General features: G+C 38.9%; 1 protein-coding gene across 1 annotated transcript in view; it reads left to right on the top strand.

The window, feature by feature from the left end:
* LOC106877150 (vam6/Vps39-like protein) overlaps positions 1 to 13965 on the top strand; it is a 72552-nt gene extending 58587 nt beyond the window's left edge. Inside the window, exons 24-25 of the mRNA XM_014925961.2 lie at positions 8277 to 8368; positions 13243 to 13965. Coding sequence (XP_014781447.1) covers positions 8277 to 8368; positions 13243 to 13327 — 177 coding nt within the window. The 3' untranslated portion in view covers positions 13328 to 13965. The remainder of the gene's footprint in view (positions 1 to 8276; positions 8369 to 13242) is intronic.
* The last annotated feature ends 1199 nt before the right edge of the window (positions 13966 to 15164 follow it).

Below are 15164 nucleotides of genomic sequence, written 5' to 3'. Positions count from 1 at the left end.
TGCTAAGTTGACCTAAGTGGAATTTGAACTCAGAAGAAATGCCGCTAAGCATCTGCCTAGCATGCTAAGGATTCTGCCAGCTCACCACCTGAACAGACACACATGCATACACACATGCTCCACAGTGGGCCTCTCAGTTTCTTATTTCTTTATTGCCCGCAAGGGGCTACACACAGAGGGGACAAACAAGGACAGACAAAGGGATTAAGTCGATTACATCGACCCCAGTGCGTAACTGGTACTTTATTTATCGACCCCGAAAGGATGAAAGGCAAAGTCGACCTCGGTGGAATTTGAACTCAGAACATAATGGCAGACGAAATACCACTAAGCATTTCGCCCAGCGTGCTAGCGTTTCTGCCAGCTCGCCGCCTTGGGTCCCTCAGTTTCTGTCTACCAAATCTACTCACAAGGCTTTGGTTGACCTGGGGCATAGTCTATTGTAAGACACTTGCCCAAGGTTCCACACAATAAGACTGACCCCAAGACCACGTGGTTATGAAGCAAACTTCTCAGCCACACATCCATCCTTGCACCTGATTGTGATTTAAATAACAAACAATTATACATGCGCTTCTCACTAGGACAGTTATGTTACGACCTACTAAGTCATTTGCAAGTTCTCAACTATCTTGTCTGTTAAATAAGTGGCATAATACTTTTAAAACACAGTAGTTATTCTGTTATCATTCTTTTATCACATTCAACCAGAGGCTGTAGTCATGCTGGGGCACTTCTATTAAAGTGTATATCACCCCCACCAGCAGAGAATTGAACCCCAGTCTACTACTGCTGAGGAGTAAACATAGGAAATTTCTTTTGAAGAAGTCAGTCTCTTGGTGATATTTACCTCCACTTGCAGAAATGTTATTTCCAAATCATTATTACCTCTGCCTTTGTGAAGGCGGTGGTATTGTTTCCAGTCACGTTTGTTTGTTTGTCAATGGACAAGATATCTCAAGAACCCACCCGCCACCTCTCAGTCGAGGGTTTTTTTTTTTTGTCTTGCAACGTACTTGGTGACCCTGTTAGTGCTGGTGTCACATAAAAAGCACCCAGTACTCCCTGTAAAGTGGATGGCATTAGGGAAGGGCATCCAGTCATAGGGACCATGCCAGAACAGACAATGGGACCTGGTGTGGCCTCTGGTCTCACCAGTTCCTGCAAAACTGTCCAGCTCATGCCAGCATGGAAAACAGACATTATTATTATTATTATTATTTTTTCCATTGCTTAGTGGGAGCTGGATGTTTCTCTAAATTTGTAATATAATCAGTTGTTGGTTAATATATCCTACAAGGGAATACCATTTCTAAATTCAACCAACGACTGCAAAATTCTTAGTAGATAGAGAAGCAGGCATGGAAACATACATTACGTTAGTCAAGAAATCTAATCACCTGACTTTTTCACTGTACTGATTAATTTAAAATGCGTTGCCAAGTGTGATTCATACCTTTTATCTTATCATAGTAACTAGTTATTCAGATAAAACAACAACAACAACAAGCATCTGGGTATAAGAGGCATCGGATGTTGTGTGCAAGAGAGAAGACTGTTGATGTATATTATCATTATTTTAATGTCCACTTTTCCATGCTTGTATGGGTTGGATGGAATTTGTTGAGGCAGGTTTTCTATGGCTGGGTGCCCTTCCTGTTGCTTACCCTCACTTGGTCCGAAGTTAGGTGAGTTTCCCCTGTGGCCAGACATGTTTTCGTGGAAGACTGGAAAGGAAAGACACCACTTGTGTGACGGTGATGCTCGTTTTGCTGTTTATTTTTTGATGTCGTCATTCCACAGAAAGTGGACCCAAAACAAGAGCCTGGCTGAGTGTATGCAGAAGTAACTGGCCACTGCGAGGGAACCTGGCTTCGTAAACATTGCGCTTGTTGTTTGGCTTGTTTTAGTCATCATGGCCACTCATTCACTCATGCTGAATCTTATGTAAACTTAGCATGGGGAACTCTGAATCAATGATATTCACACAGGCTCTGCCTACTCAAGCGTGACATTGTAAATATATATGTATGTGTAATGAAGTGCTTCAGTGATTTCCTACAACTCTCTTCAATCTCCAATCGCACAAACAAAAGCTACAGAGCATGAAATGGAACTGCTTATTGGAGACTATCTCTTTTATTATGGGTCTGTGTTTAGAGTCTAGTGTCTCACTCTGGAAATATATAACATTTGTAATTTACCAGCTCGAAACAAAGAACTAGGCTTGTTAATTGAAGAATTAATAAATTAGGCTCTCTAAATATGGGGGAGAGAGAGAGAGAGAAAAAAGCGAACAGACACACAGAGAACATACTGAAGTATTTGTTGTGAGCTAGTCAATCAATTTGGCTGCAAGATATAGCAGCCAAATTCCATCAACTCAATCAACCTCCTATTTAAAAATAGGAAGGAGACATCATATATATATGATAGACATCTAGATATATGAAAAAGGAGAGATGATTTTGATCTATTATCTGATTTTAATCAGGGTCTAAAGAGCAATTATTACAGGCATGTAAACAAGCTGACAAATGTCCCCTAGGAGTAAGGTCATTTGATTTTACAAACGACCCTCAAATCACCTCCCTATCATTGTCATTGTCATCATCATCAAATGTCTGTTTTCCATGCTTGCTGACAGAATCTGTTGGAGTAAATTTTCTATGTCTGGATACCCTGTGTCCTTATGTTTACAAGGGGGAGACAAGCACCTCCACCCAGCTAAGCCTGCATCCAGAGACATGTTTCTGAGTCTTTGCTCGTCATCAGTCTGGAGTAGCAATGGCCTGCTAGTTGGAGATGCCTGTCAAGCTCTTGTAAACATATAATAATTCTAGTGAAATATATTCACTGATTTCAAAAATAGAAATAATACATTTCTAAATTTCTCAGAGAGATTTATGCAGTAGTGATGCGAGAAAGTAGTTGTATGCTGTCAACTTAATGTGACAGTCCCATGAAGGGAATAATACTACTGCTATTTAGCCCTAGGAAGCAGCACCGCTTCCTGTCGGCCTTGACACATTTCTTGTGTCCTTGACAGGCATCTCCAACTAGCAGGAACTGACAAGCCAGAGGATTGCATCAGGCTCCAATGTCTGTCTTGGTACGGTTACTATAGCAGGATGCTCTTTCTAAAGCCAACCGCTTGACCAAGTGGACTGGATGCTTTTTATGTGGCACCAGCACTGGTGAGGTCCCGAAGTAACCTGCAAGACAAAAACCCCTCAACTGAGAAGGATACAGAAGAGAGGGATATGAATCTATGATAGAGAGACAAAAGCTTGTTGAACAGGAGGAATACATGCTCTCCTTATCTGGAGAGAGAGAGAGAGAGAGAGAGAGAGAGAGAGAACACTGATGATACAAGGTGAATATCAGAGAGAATAGCAATTGCGCAACAGAAAAGGTGGGTGGTTTTATAAGTGTTCTCGAGTCTTTGTTAATCTTTAAGTACAGCTCTTTTTTTTTATTTTTGCCATTTTTTCCATAAAGAGGAAGTGTCGTTCTTTTAACTGTTGAGAAGTCGACTCATTGAAGAGAGGAAGCGAATAAGTAATTAAACCTGCCTTTGTCATTGGTTCTAAAGTGGACCACAACTTCTGGGTCTAGTGGTCCCAATAAATGCCCTTAGCCCTCTGTTTTTGTTGCTGTTTTATAACCCTGGGCCAGCCTTAATTGAGTATGATTGAAGATGTTCCAACTGTAAAGATCCTGTGTTTTTTTATTTATTTATTTATTCATTCGAATTTAATATATTTATGGCAAGCATGGTGTGGCTGTGGGGTAAGAAGTTTTTTTATCCTAACCACATGGTTTCAGGTTCAATCCCACTGTGTGGAACCTTGGACAAGTATTTTCTACTATAGCCCTGGGCTAATCAAAGCCTTGTGAGTGGATTTGGTAGACAGAAACTGAAAGAAGTCTGTTGTGTGTGTGTGTGTGCGTGTGTATGCATGTGTGTGTCTGTGCATGCACTAGTGTAGCTAGTTTGTGTGCCACCTAAGGTGGCCCTTCTGTTTGCTGCCCCCAGACCCCACTAAAAGCATATTGCCTACAACTGACTCAGAAGTGCTGCCCCTTTAAAAGTGCCGCCCAGGGTAGACCGCCCCAACTACCCTCCCCTAGTTATGCTAGTGTGTGCCTGTGTGTGTAGGTGCCCATGTGTGTGTGTGTGTGTGTGTGTGTGTGTGTGTGTGTGCGTGCATGTGTGTTTGTTACTGTTTCCTTGTCTTGACCTCAAATGACAGTCGTAAACAAGTGTCACTGTCATGCAAGCAGTGTCCTTCTTTTCCAATCTTCCGTAAAAGCATGTTTGGTCATGGGGAAATTTTTTATCTTACTTTGAGACAGGTTTAGGGTTTGCAGCAGGAAGGGCATCCCAGCCATAGTTAATCTGCCCCAACAAATTCTGACTATCCCATGTCAACATGCTAAAAATGGACATTGAATTGATGAGAATAACGTTGAAAAATTGGCTGTTGTTTCTAGTAAGTCATGCCACCACATAGAAGCTTCTCTCCCTTCAGCGTGGCTGGTGGTAAGTCTTACTCCTGTGCTGCTGGCGGATACTCAGAGGCTCTTGGTTATTTAGTGCATCCAGTCTTAACAATTACTGTGGAGTGGTGCCAGGTTTGAGAGCAAGGTTGGAGTGTGCATTGTGTCAGAAGTCAGCCCCCTAGTACCGGATGGTGGGTGGGGGGGGGCAGGGCTGTGCTGAGGCAGTGTTGTGTTGAGTAGGGGAGAGATTTATTAAGCAATCAACATTATTATTACAAATTATTATTATTGTTGTTGTTGTTGTTGTTATTATTGTTATTGTTATTGTTATTATTATTATTATTGTTATTGTTATTCGCTTCCTGTTGAAGATTAAACGATGTAAGTAGTAAAACAAGAAAAATGGTAAGGTGTAGTGAGTGGAAGGTAGATTCTGATGTGATGGTGGGGACAGGGTCATGTGCTGCAGGTGGGGTGCAGGAAATAGGAGTGAGAAGATGTTTCAGTGAGGTTGGTGGTGGTGGTGGTGGGGAGAAGAATATTTTTAGAACTTCTTGTAGTAGAAAACTGGATACATACAATAATCTGAAGTTTTGGCATGATGATGGTGGTGGACTTAATATATATATAACACGTTCACCACCATCACCATCAACATTACCATCACCACCAATAACAGCACTACCACCACCATTACCACCACCATCATCACCACCATCACCATTACCAGCACCACCCTGACCATCACCACCTCCACTACCACTACCATCACCATCATCACCATTACCACCATCACTATCACCACCATCACCACCACCACCATCACCACCACCAGCACCACCACCATCACAGCAACCGCCACTACCATCACCACCACCACCACTACCATCACCATCATCACCATTACCATCACCACTACCACCATCACCATGACCACCACCACCCTGACCATCACCACCTCCACTACCACTACCATCACCATTACCACCATCACTATCACCACCACAACAACGACAACCACCACCATGATCACTACGACCGCCACAACCACGACCACGACGACCACCACCACCATGACCACCACCATGACCACCATCAACACTACTATCACCAACAACAATAATAAGAGATAAGCAAAGAAATTATTGCTGCATCTTATGCATACATCGCAGAGCAGCTGGAATAATTCCCTGGGACACTTGTGGCCAGTGAAAAATACCTGATACCAACTGTCCTGATTATCTGGGTATTTCAAGTGTTGTAGACTCCCACCACCAACACCACCTTCCCCTGGGCCTCTGGATTCCACTGTCATATATATGAGGGATAAATAAACTTTTTAATATAAGGGATGAAAAAAGTAGGAAGCTGGCAGAACTGTTAGCATGCCAGGCAAAATGTTTAGCAGCGTTTTACCTGGCCTTGGGTTTTGAGTTCAAATTCTGCTGAGGTCGACTTTGTCTTTCATCCTTTTGGGGTTGATAAAACCAGTATCGGTCGAGTACAGGGGTCGATGTAATCAGCTTATCCTCACCCTTGAAATTGCAGGCCTTGCGCCAAAATTTGAACCCAACGTATGGAACAAGAAGTTGAGAAGTGTATTGGAGCTTTGAAGGGTAATAACAAAAAAAAGGTCAGGTGTAGCTGTGTGGTAAGAAGCTTGCTTCCCAACCACATGGTTCCAAGTTCAGTCCCACTGCATGGTACCTTCGGCAAGTGTCTTCTACTATAGCCTCGGGCCGACCAAAGCCTTGTGAGTGGATTTGGTAGACGGAAACTGAAAGAAGCCCGTCGTATATATGTATATATATATATATATATATGTATGTGTGTTTGTGTTTTTCCCCCCACCATCACTTGACAACCGATGCTGGTGTGTTTATGTCCCCGTAACTTAGCGGGTCAGCAAAAGAAACCGATAGAATAAGTACTAGGCTTACAAAGAATAAGTCCTGGGGTCTATTTGCGCGACTAAAGGCAGTGCTCCAGCATGGCCACAGTCAAATGACTGAAACAAGTAAAAGATAAAAGAGAAAGAATAAAAGTTTAAGTGAAGTCAACAGTTTTTTTGTGTTTTCAGAATGACTGATATGTGTCTTCCATGCTGTAATTGTTAAAAATGTCATCTTTGCTTGGTTTAATATTTCATATTTGGAATTTTATCTCTAATTCTTTGACAAATTCAGTTATGAGAACTAGGTCATTGTTACACAGAAGTCTGATAAAATTGTCTGTCACAACGGCAAGGTTATTTAGCATTTGCCATCAAAGTAAATCTGTAAGAAAGCTCTTATAGAAATGTTCCTTTTGCTCATCTGTCGATTCTGATTGTGTTGCAAATGCAGAGATCAGTGTTGCTGCTATATTACCCACAACCCATCTTTGTTTAATTATTCTGTCACACACATGATGATGACGATGACGATGACGACGACGACGAAGACGACGACCATCATCATCATCATCATCATCATCATCATCATCATCATCATCATCATTTAATGTTTGTTTTGCATGCTGGCTTGGGTCAGACAGTTTGACTGAAGCAGGCTAGGCTACCAGGCCACATTGTCTGTTCTAGTACAGTTCCTACAGCTGGATGCCCTTCCTAATGCCAACCACTCCTCAGAATGTACTGGATGCCTTTTAGGTGGCACCAGCAGCACTGGTATCAATTCTGCTGTGGTGGATGGGTCTTCTTGAGTACAGTCTTTTGCCATCTTCTTCATAAGGTTCAGTGTCTTGAGATTCGCCTTCAATACTTTGTCCCATGTCTTCTTGGGTCTCTCTCTTCCATAATTTCCATTCACTTCACGTGATCGGCACTTGGCATCTAAGAAGCAATGCTTTTTAACAAAAAAAAAAGCCTCAAAAAATCTCCCTGAGTCTTAGGTGTGAAGTTGGATCTACCTTACAATGTACCAAAACCTTTTTCCTGAATGTCTGCTGCTGCTGAAATTGGAGTATACATCTAATATGCCTATATATCTTTTATGCCATCACATATGGTACTTTATTTATTCACTGCTCTGCTAATGATTTGTCTGTTCTATCCACTTCAGCATCTGCAACTAACCCAGAAAATTTTTTATGTGTTCTTTGCCCCCCCCCCCCTTCATTTGTCAATTGACATTTGTTTGCTTTATACATCACTCTAACTTGGCAGTTCAGCAAAAGAGATTGATAAAATAAGTGCCAGACTTACTAAAACAAAAGAAAGAATACTGGAGTTTATTTGTTTGATTAAACCATTCAAGGTTGTGCTCCAGCATGGCTGCAGTCCAATGACTGAAACCAGTCAGAGATAAATGATATTCGTAAAAGATAATGAGAGATATTAGTTGGCTGAGTCTGTGCTTTCAGAAACTGAAGGTAACCTTCTAGGATCAAGGGTGGATGGGTAGAATGAGAATAATCTACCATTCGTACGTATCATTGTTGTGTTCATGGCACTTTACAAATATTCTGGATATCTCAGTAGGTGTCTATTGTTAGCTTTTAATGCGGGATCACATTTTATATGGTACCATACAGAATGGTAATATCAACACAGAATCTTTACAATTTTCAGAAATTATCTGTAGTTCTTTTGATGGTTTTTCTGTTATTTCTAAATGATATTTATGCAGCCTTTTATATGCTTTCAATGGCAGCATAAATGTTATCAAGATAAGCTCAGCTCACCATGTATTATCTTCTCTATTGATTTTTATACTTCTTTAACTACCATCACTGTTTTATCATTAATGTTGTATCTTTTATGACTTCAGGTGATCAAAGAGCATATGAAATTTTCTAAAATAAAATGTGTTATCACAGAAGAGAAAAATTGTCGAGTTTGCAAGAAAAGAATAGGAAACAGGTATGGCAATTACAGAGCCTTTTGTTTCATTAAGCTATGAACCATTAAGGGCTTTTTATGTACTACTCAAATATTTAACCCTTTAACATAGTGGTACTTAACCATTTTTTTTTTTGCAGCCCCCACCTCATTTTTATTCCTGGTGTCTGCCTAAGTGGTAAATGAAATATCACAACTAAACTAAACATGGAGAATGATTCGTTAATTTTACTCTAAAAATGGATTGTATAAGCTTTTAACCATGAAATTATAAAAAATTAAGACAAAAATTTGTAAATTTACTTTATACGTTGCAAGTTAATGGCTTCCCTCTACCTGACGAGATCTCATTTTATTTTAATAGCCATTACTAGTTTTATCATGTATAATATAATTACTACTATAGGTAAAATTTAGTATGTTACCTTACCACCCCCTAAAGCCTTCAACATGCCCATCACATCCTTGGGGGTGGTACTGCCCATGTTGAGAACCTTGCTTTGACATTTAAACTGATCATATCCAACCAAAATAATCTACCTGCTTTATGTTCAGATCAGCCAGATCCAGCCTTTCACCCCTGTCCTACAATGTCATTCTAAAAATATACAATCGCATCATTGAAATCTTGAAGCTATGAGACAATGCATGGTTAATTCAAAACAACGTGAATAAATAAGCATTAGATTTAACAGAGTAATCAGAATGCTAAAGGGTGAATTAACTGTATAGGCACGGGTGTGGCTGTGTGGTTAAAAAGCTTGCTTGCTAACCATGTGGCTTCAGCTTTAGTCCTAAAGCATACTAATGATTCTGACAATTTGCCACTGTGGGGGAAATATTACCTTGTTTGGAAGCAGGTGAGGGTTGGCAATAGGAAGGGTAACTGGCTGTAGAAAATCTGCCTCAATGAATTCGGTCAGGCTCATGCAAACATGGAAAAGTGGACATGAAATGGTGATGATGGTGTTCAAAATAATAAGTAAAATATTGGTAATAATTCTTCTATGCCCCACTGGCTTCCTGTCTCAGCATGCCTCTCCATTGACTTGACATCGGTGCACAGTTAAACCAGCATGCATTCCTCTTGGAACCACTCTCTCTTATAAAAACAATCAATCCAATAACATTGAAGAGTCAATATTGTCATAAAAAAAAACCGTTTTTCATTAGGTGGAACTAGATGTTATCAATGAGAATGAAGAGTTAAATATTTTGGCAATTATGCCACCTAACTGCAACACAAGAAACACTCTTATTCTAACTGTTACAGAACATATTATTAACTAACTATGTTTTTATCTTAAGTATTTTTGGTTGGTGGCCAACAAATGTTTATAATTTTTTTTCTTTTCCTCGTCTCTGTTTTACTTGTAATTTGCCAATTTTGTTTTGCCCTATTCTCATCATTTCTAAGATTTTTTTAACTTCTGTCTATTCCTGTCTTTAGTTAATATACCCACCTCCACCACCACAACCGTTGTCGCCGCTGCCACCACCACCACCACCACCACCTTTCTCACTCGTTAAATTACAAAACGTGTCTGTTATTTTTAGTGATCCATTAGTGCAAACTCTAGTTTCTGAGGCAATGCTTGAAGCAAAGCTATAACAGTTGTGTTAGTATTTATTAGTCTGTCTATGTATATAGTATACAGTATTTAATATCTGAAGTTCTGTCTGTTCCCTTTCTGCTATAAAATAAAAACATACTCTACTGATAAATTAGTGATGAAGGTTGGGAAAAAATGACTAATTTCTTTTGATTAATTTCGTTTAAAAATTGACCTTCGGTGTTCTACACCTGAATAATTCTGTTGGTATGTGAAACATGTCCTACATAGACTCTCCTACAAATAACCTACAAACTTCTTATATTTTACCGCATGAAAAATAACAGGCTATAGTAGAAGACACTTGCCCAAGGTGTCACACAGTGGCACCAAGTACCCCTTCTCCCCCACTTGTACTAAACAACAACAACAGCAACAGCAGATTGTGTTTTGTTTGCAGATTGGGAAGCAGATGGAAACTGAATCTCTTCCTGGTTAGGATACCAATGTCTTATGACTGGATTGAAACTCAGTGCAGCAAGTTAATGAATCACTTGTTAATTTTAGAGTGCAGCTGTCAGTAGATATCCTGCAGATAGGTAGACTAAGTTAAGTGGACACATCACAGTGGTATTAGCAGGATATGAATCACCAGCTTCTTTCTTGGTTGACCGGTACCTTATTGATTCGCTTCTCCGTACTCTCATGGATGTTATGGATTTTTCTCTGTAATAAAGCTGTCATTGTTAGCCCCAGGTCAGCTCTGATCAAGTGGATGGTTCTATGATCAAACCATTCCAAGCAGGACATCCTAACTTGTCTTTGGACAATATATCCATGACTACATTAGATAATGTCTTTTTTTTTTTTAAATTGTAGGTTGCTTTTTTAATAGAAATTTAGCTACTATTTCTAGCAGATCAAGCAACCATATAAAGATTCCCTTAATCTTTTACTTGTTTCAGTCATTTGACTGTGGCCATGCTGGAGCACCGCCTTTAGTCGAGCAAATCGACCCCAGGACTTATTCTTTGTAAGCCTAGTACTTATTCTATCGGTCGTTTTTGCCGAACCACTAAGTTACAGGAGACATAAACACACCAGTATCAGTTGTCAAGCGATATTGGGGGGAAAACACAGACACACAAACACATATATATATACATATATACGACGGGCTTCTTTCAGTTTCCATCTACTAAATCCACTCACAAGGTTTTGGTCGGCCTGAGGCTATAGTAGAAGACACTTGCCCGGGACTGAACCCAGAACCATGTGGTTGGTAAGCAAGCTACTTACCACACAGCCACCCCTGCGCCTATATACTGATTACATTTTTTTTCATTAATTATTCCATAAAATAATTCCGAGCTTCACAACATTTTTATTAACTGACAGAGTCTTTCCTGTCATTTTTTTTTCTTTCTTTTCTTTCTTGGGGGAGGGTTGTGGCGGCGGTGGAGATGGGGGAATAAACTTGTGGAACCGGTGGTAGTAAAACACTGTTGTGGCAGTTGTTAAATCCTCTTCTGAGAAACACCCGTGCTGGGAGCTGTCCTAATTACTTATACCTGATCTCTTTTCCAAGCATCCCCCTTACCCCTATCCCTACCCCCCCCGTTAACTTTTTGGCATGTTTATATTTCTTTTAGATTAGTCATTAGTGAACTGTTGCCAATTGGCTGTAGTCTTGGTATGTCTGTCTGTCTGTCTGTCTCTGTGTATGTCTGTGTATATATGGGTGTGTATGCATGGCTGTCTGTATGTGTGTTTGTATATCTTTATGTATATATGTAAGCGTATGTATGTCTGTATGCCAGTATGTCTATGTATGTATGCATGTGTGTGTGTGTATTGTGTGTGTGTGTGTAGTGTGTGTGTGTATGTGTTTGTCTATCTATGTATATATTTGTATGTATGTGTATGTATGTATGTATTTGTGTGTGAGTGTGTGTGTCTATGTATGTATGCATGTATGTATGTATGTATGTATGTACGTATGTTTTTTCTCTATCTGTATGTATGTCTGCATGTATGTGTATGTTTGTATGTGTATGTATGTATGTGTATGTATGTCTGCATGTGTGTGTGAGTGTGTGTATGTGTATGTTTATATGTATGTCTGCATGTACGTGTGTGTATATACGTGTGTGTGTGTGTGTAACCAGTCTAATGTCAACTTAACATATTTAAATAGACTGTTGAAATTCAAACTATTGAAATTAAAGAAAAGAATGCCGTTTACTTCATTGACCCCTATACCCAGATAAAGTTCTTTAGTATATTTTGGCCAACATCACTGAAGCCCTTCTATTCAGCTATTCACAAATTCATTGCTTCAGTCTACATTTTTAAAATGAATATCTTTTATCTTTTACTTGTTTCACTCATTGGACTGCAGCCATGATGGGTGGGGTACCACCTTGAAGGACTTAGCTGAACAAATTGACCCCAGTATTTATTGCTTCTTTTTAAGTCTGGTCCTTATTCTATCAGTCTCTTTTGCTGAACCACTTTTGCTGAACCACTTTTACTGTCTTTTACTGTAGCTTGGGGCTGGCCAGTGCCTTAAAATTTATTGATGGAAAATGTATGGAAGCTTGACATGTGTGTGTGTGTGTGTGTGTGTGTGTATGTTCAGATTTTGCATTTTCACATGAAACCACTTGTACGAAGATAGTAACAATCTCTGATAACAAATTACCCTGGAGAATGACTGTTACCTTTAAGAAATATTTTTTATTGTCTAAATGAAAATTCTCCAAGTAAGACAAAAGGGGTGTTAAAACTTTCATCCACAAGTCAGCCATTTGCAGTGAGTGGATGGCAGAAAAACCATTGCAGTGGTGCAACATCCTGGTGGCCAATCATGGTAATGCAAAATATCTAGAGACAAAAAAGACACGTTTTGTATGTTGTATGGCAATTGTTTTGACCTAAATATTGACAAGTTTATGATTGATTTGAAAGAAAATAAAATTGAAATAATGACTCTCATATAACAATTTATTTATGATGAATTTATGGTTTTATGCTTTTTGCTAGTATACTGTCACAGCATTGTGTCTACATGCACAGATTCATACATTTTGGTTAATTTCAAAATAATGTGAATAAATAAGCATTGTATTTGATGTAGTAATCCGATTGCTAAAGGAATAAAATGTCTTTCAATAAACATGTATTATAATAAATCTGTTTTTACCACAAACATTCTTGTAAAATAGGGGTGCATCTTATACACTGGCAAATATGGTAAGCCTACCACCCAATTTAAAATGTGTTATTTCTTTTAGTAATTTTTGTTTAAAATAACATTAATTTTCTTCTTCTTTTTCGTAGTGCATTTGCTCGGTATCCAAACGGTGTGATCGTCCACTATCACTGTTGTAACGATGTAAAAGTTTGTCCAACAGATCACCGATGAAACGACCTTTTGACCTCAACGTGACTGGCTCAAATGTTGATGTGACTACAATATGGAATTCATGATTTGGTTGGACCAGAATCATGCTTGAGATGTTTACCAATTACTACCTACTGATTCTACAGTAGACCTATCCCTACACCCCTCTTAAAATAAATGGACAGTGCATTGTCTTCTTCTGCAAGAATGCCAGTGATGATGTTAAGATACAAACAATGTCGATGAGATTAATTGTCTCCAATGATGGAAAAGATGATTATTATTATTATTATCATGAAGGCCTGGAGATTGTTGTCTTTGGTCTCTTCATGACATATTCTCATTGGAATCACTGGTGCTTCATTCCTAAAATCTAAAACTTGGCACTGGGATTACCATACTTCAAAGAGATACATTCTCTTGTCTGATAAAATCAATTGAACAAAATAAAATAAATAAATAAAGAAAAAATAACCTTTCCTCTCCCCCTCGAAACACTCCCCCCCCACCCCTCCAAAAAAAAAAATCAAATACTTCTGAAATATATATTTCATACAAAATGTAAACGTTTGTTTTGTTTTTGTTGTGTTTGAACAGTTTACAACTGCAACAACAACAACAATAATAATAATAATAATAATAAATTATGAAAATTGAAACCTTTTGTTGTTAATGACATCAATGTTTGATATTTTTATTGGGTCATGTGTTGACAGTTTAATGTATTCATGATATGATGGTATTGATCAGTGATTTTGTTGTTTTAGTGGTATTGATTGATGGTGGTGGTGGCAGTGGCTGGTAGTGGTAGTGGTGGAGGTATTCTGTTCATAGCATTAATAACATTATTTTCTTGGCAAGATAAAATACATACACAAACACATACACATATATACACACACATGTGTGTACTTATATACAGACATGATGACTGCTTTTAAAGAATGACATTACTTGATTGTTCTTTTAAACACGAGCAACACAGATGTTGCTTTTCAGTCTTGCCAAGGGCCCACACTCCTTTTCACACAGATGTGGCAGCGATGGACACCTCTTGCAACAGGTGTTCATAAAGAGCTTACCACCCATGCTGACACATGGCTTCCTTCCATCATGGAATCTTTCATTGCTTGCCTTTTTCAGCTACATCCAGCCATAGTATGCAATACATAATAGAGATGTTAACAGAGATTTTAAAAATCTAAAGCAAAACAAGATGAAGCCAATCGATTTAAGTTCAGATATCATATGCATAATAATTCGTTTTGGAACACACACAAAAAAAATAAGTAAAACACAAGCACGTGACTGAATTGAAGGTAGATTTAATTCTGCTTTTATAGCACGTAAAGAAAACAGCGTTTTAGGAGTGTACGCAGCACATTTACCACAACAGTACTATTCCTAGCTTAAATACCGAGATTGAAAAGCAGGGGCGAATTATGCCAACCTAATCTACAAAAGAATAAAATCTATTGCTTTTTATGCAGAGTAATCAGAGTAACCTTCATAATTTTATTGATTTAGGTGCATATTTTGCCATAAAAGGAAAATGTTACTATTGGTCTATTTTGTCCAGGGTCGTGACTTCTGGAACTTGACTGAGGAAAGAAAGTCACAAATGGCCTGTCTTTTTTGCCTGTCCTTCTAATTGTTGTTTTTCTTGTCCGCCTTTGTGTCACCTATCTGACCGAATGTTTTAATGTCCTCTATTGTGTTTTTGTTCCATTTATATATATATATATATATATATATATATATGGAAGAGGTAGGCCCAGGAAGACCTGGGCTGAGGTGGTGAGGCAAGACCTTCGTACATTGGGCCTCACCGAGGCGATGACTACGGACCGAGACCTTT

This window comes from Octopus bimaculoides, chromosome 11, assembly GCF_001194135.2.
Source record: "Octopus bimaculoides isolate UCB-OBI-ISO-001 chromosome 11, ASM119413v2, whole genome shotgun sequence".
Lineage (NCBI taxonomy): Eukaryota > Metazoa > Mollusca > Cephalopoda > Octopoda > Octopodidae > Octopus > Octopus bimaculoides.
The sequence above is the reverse complement of the archived record's forward strand: the minus strand, read 5'-3'. Positions and strand labels throughout refer to the sequence as shown.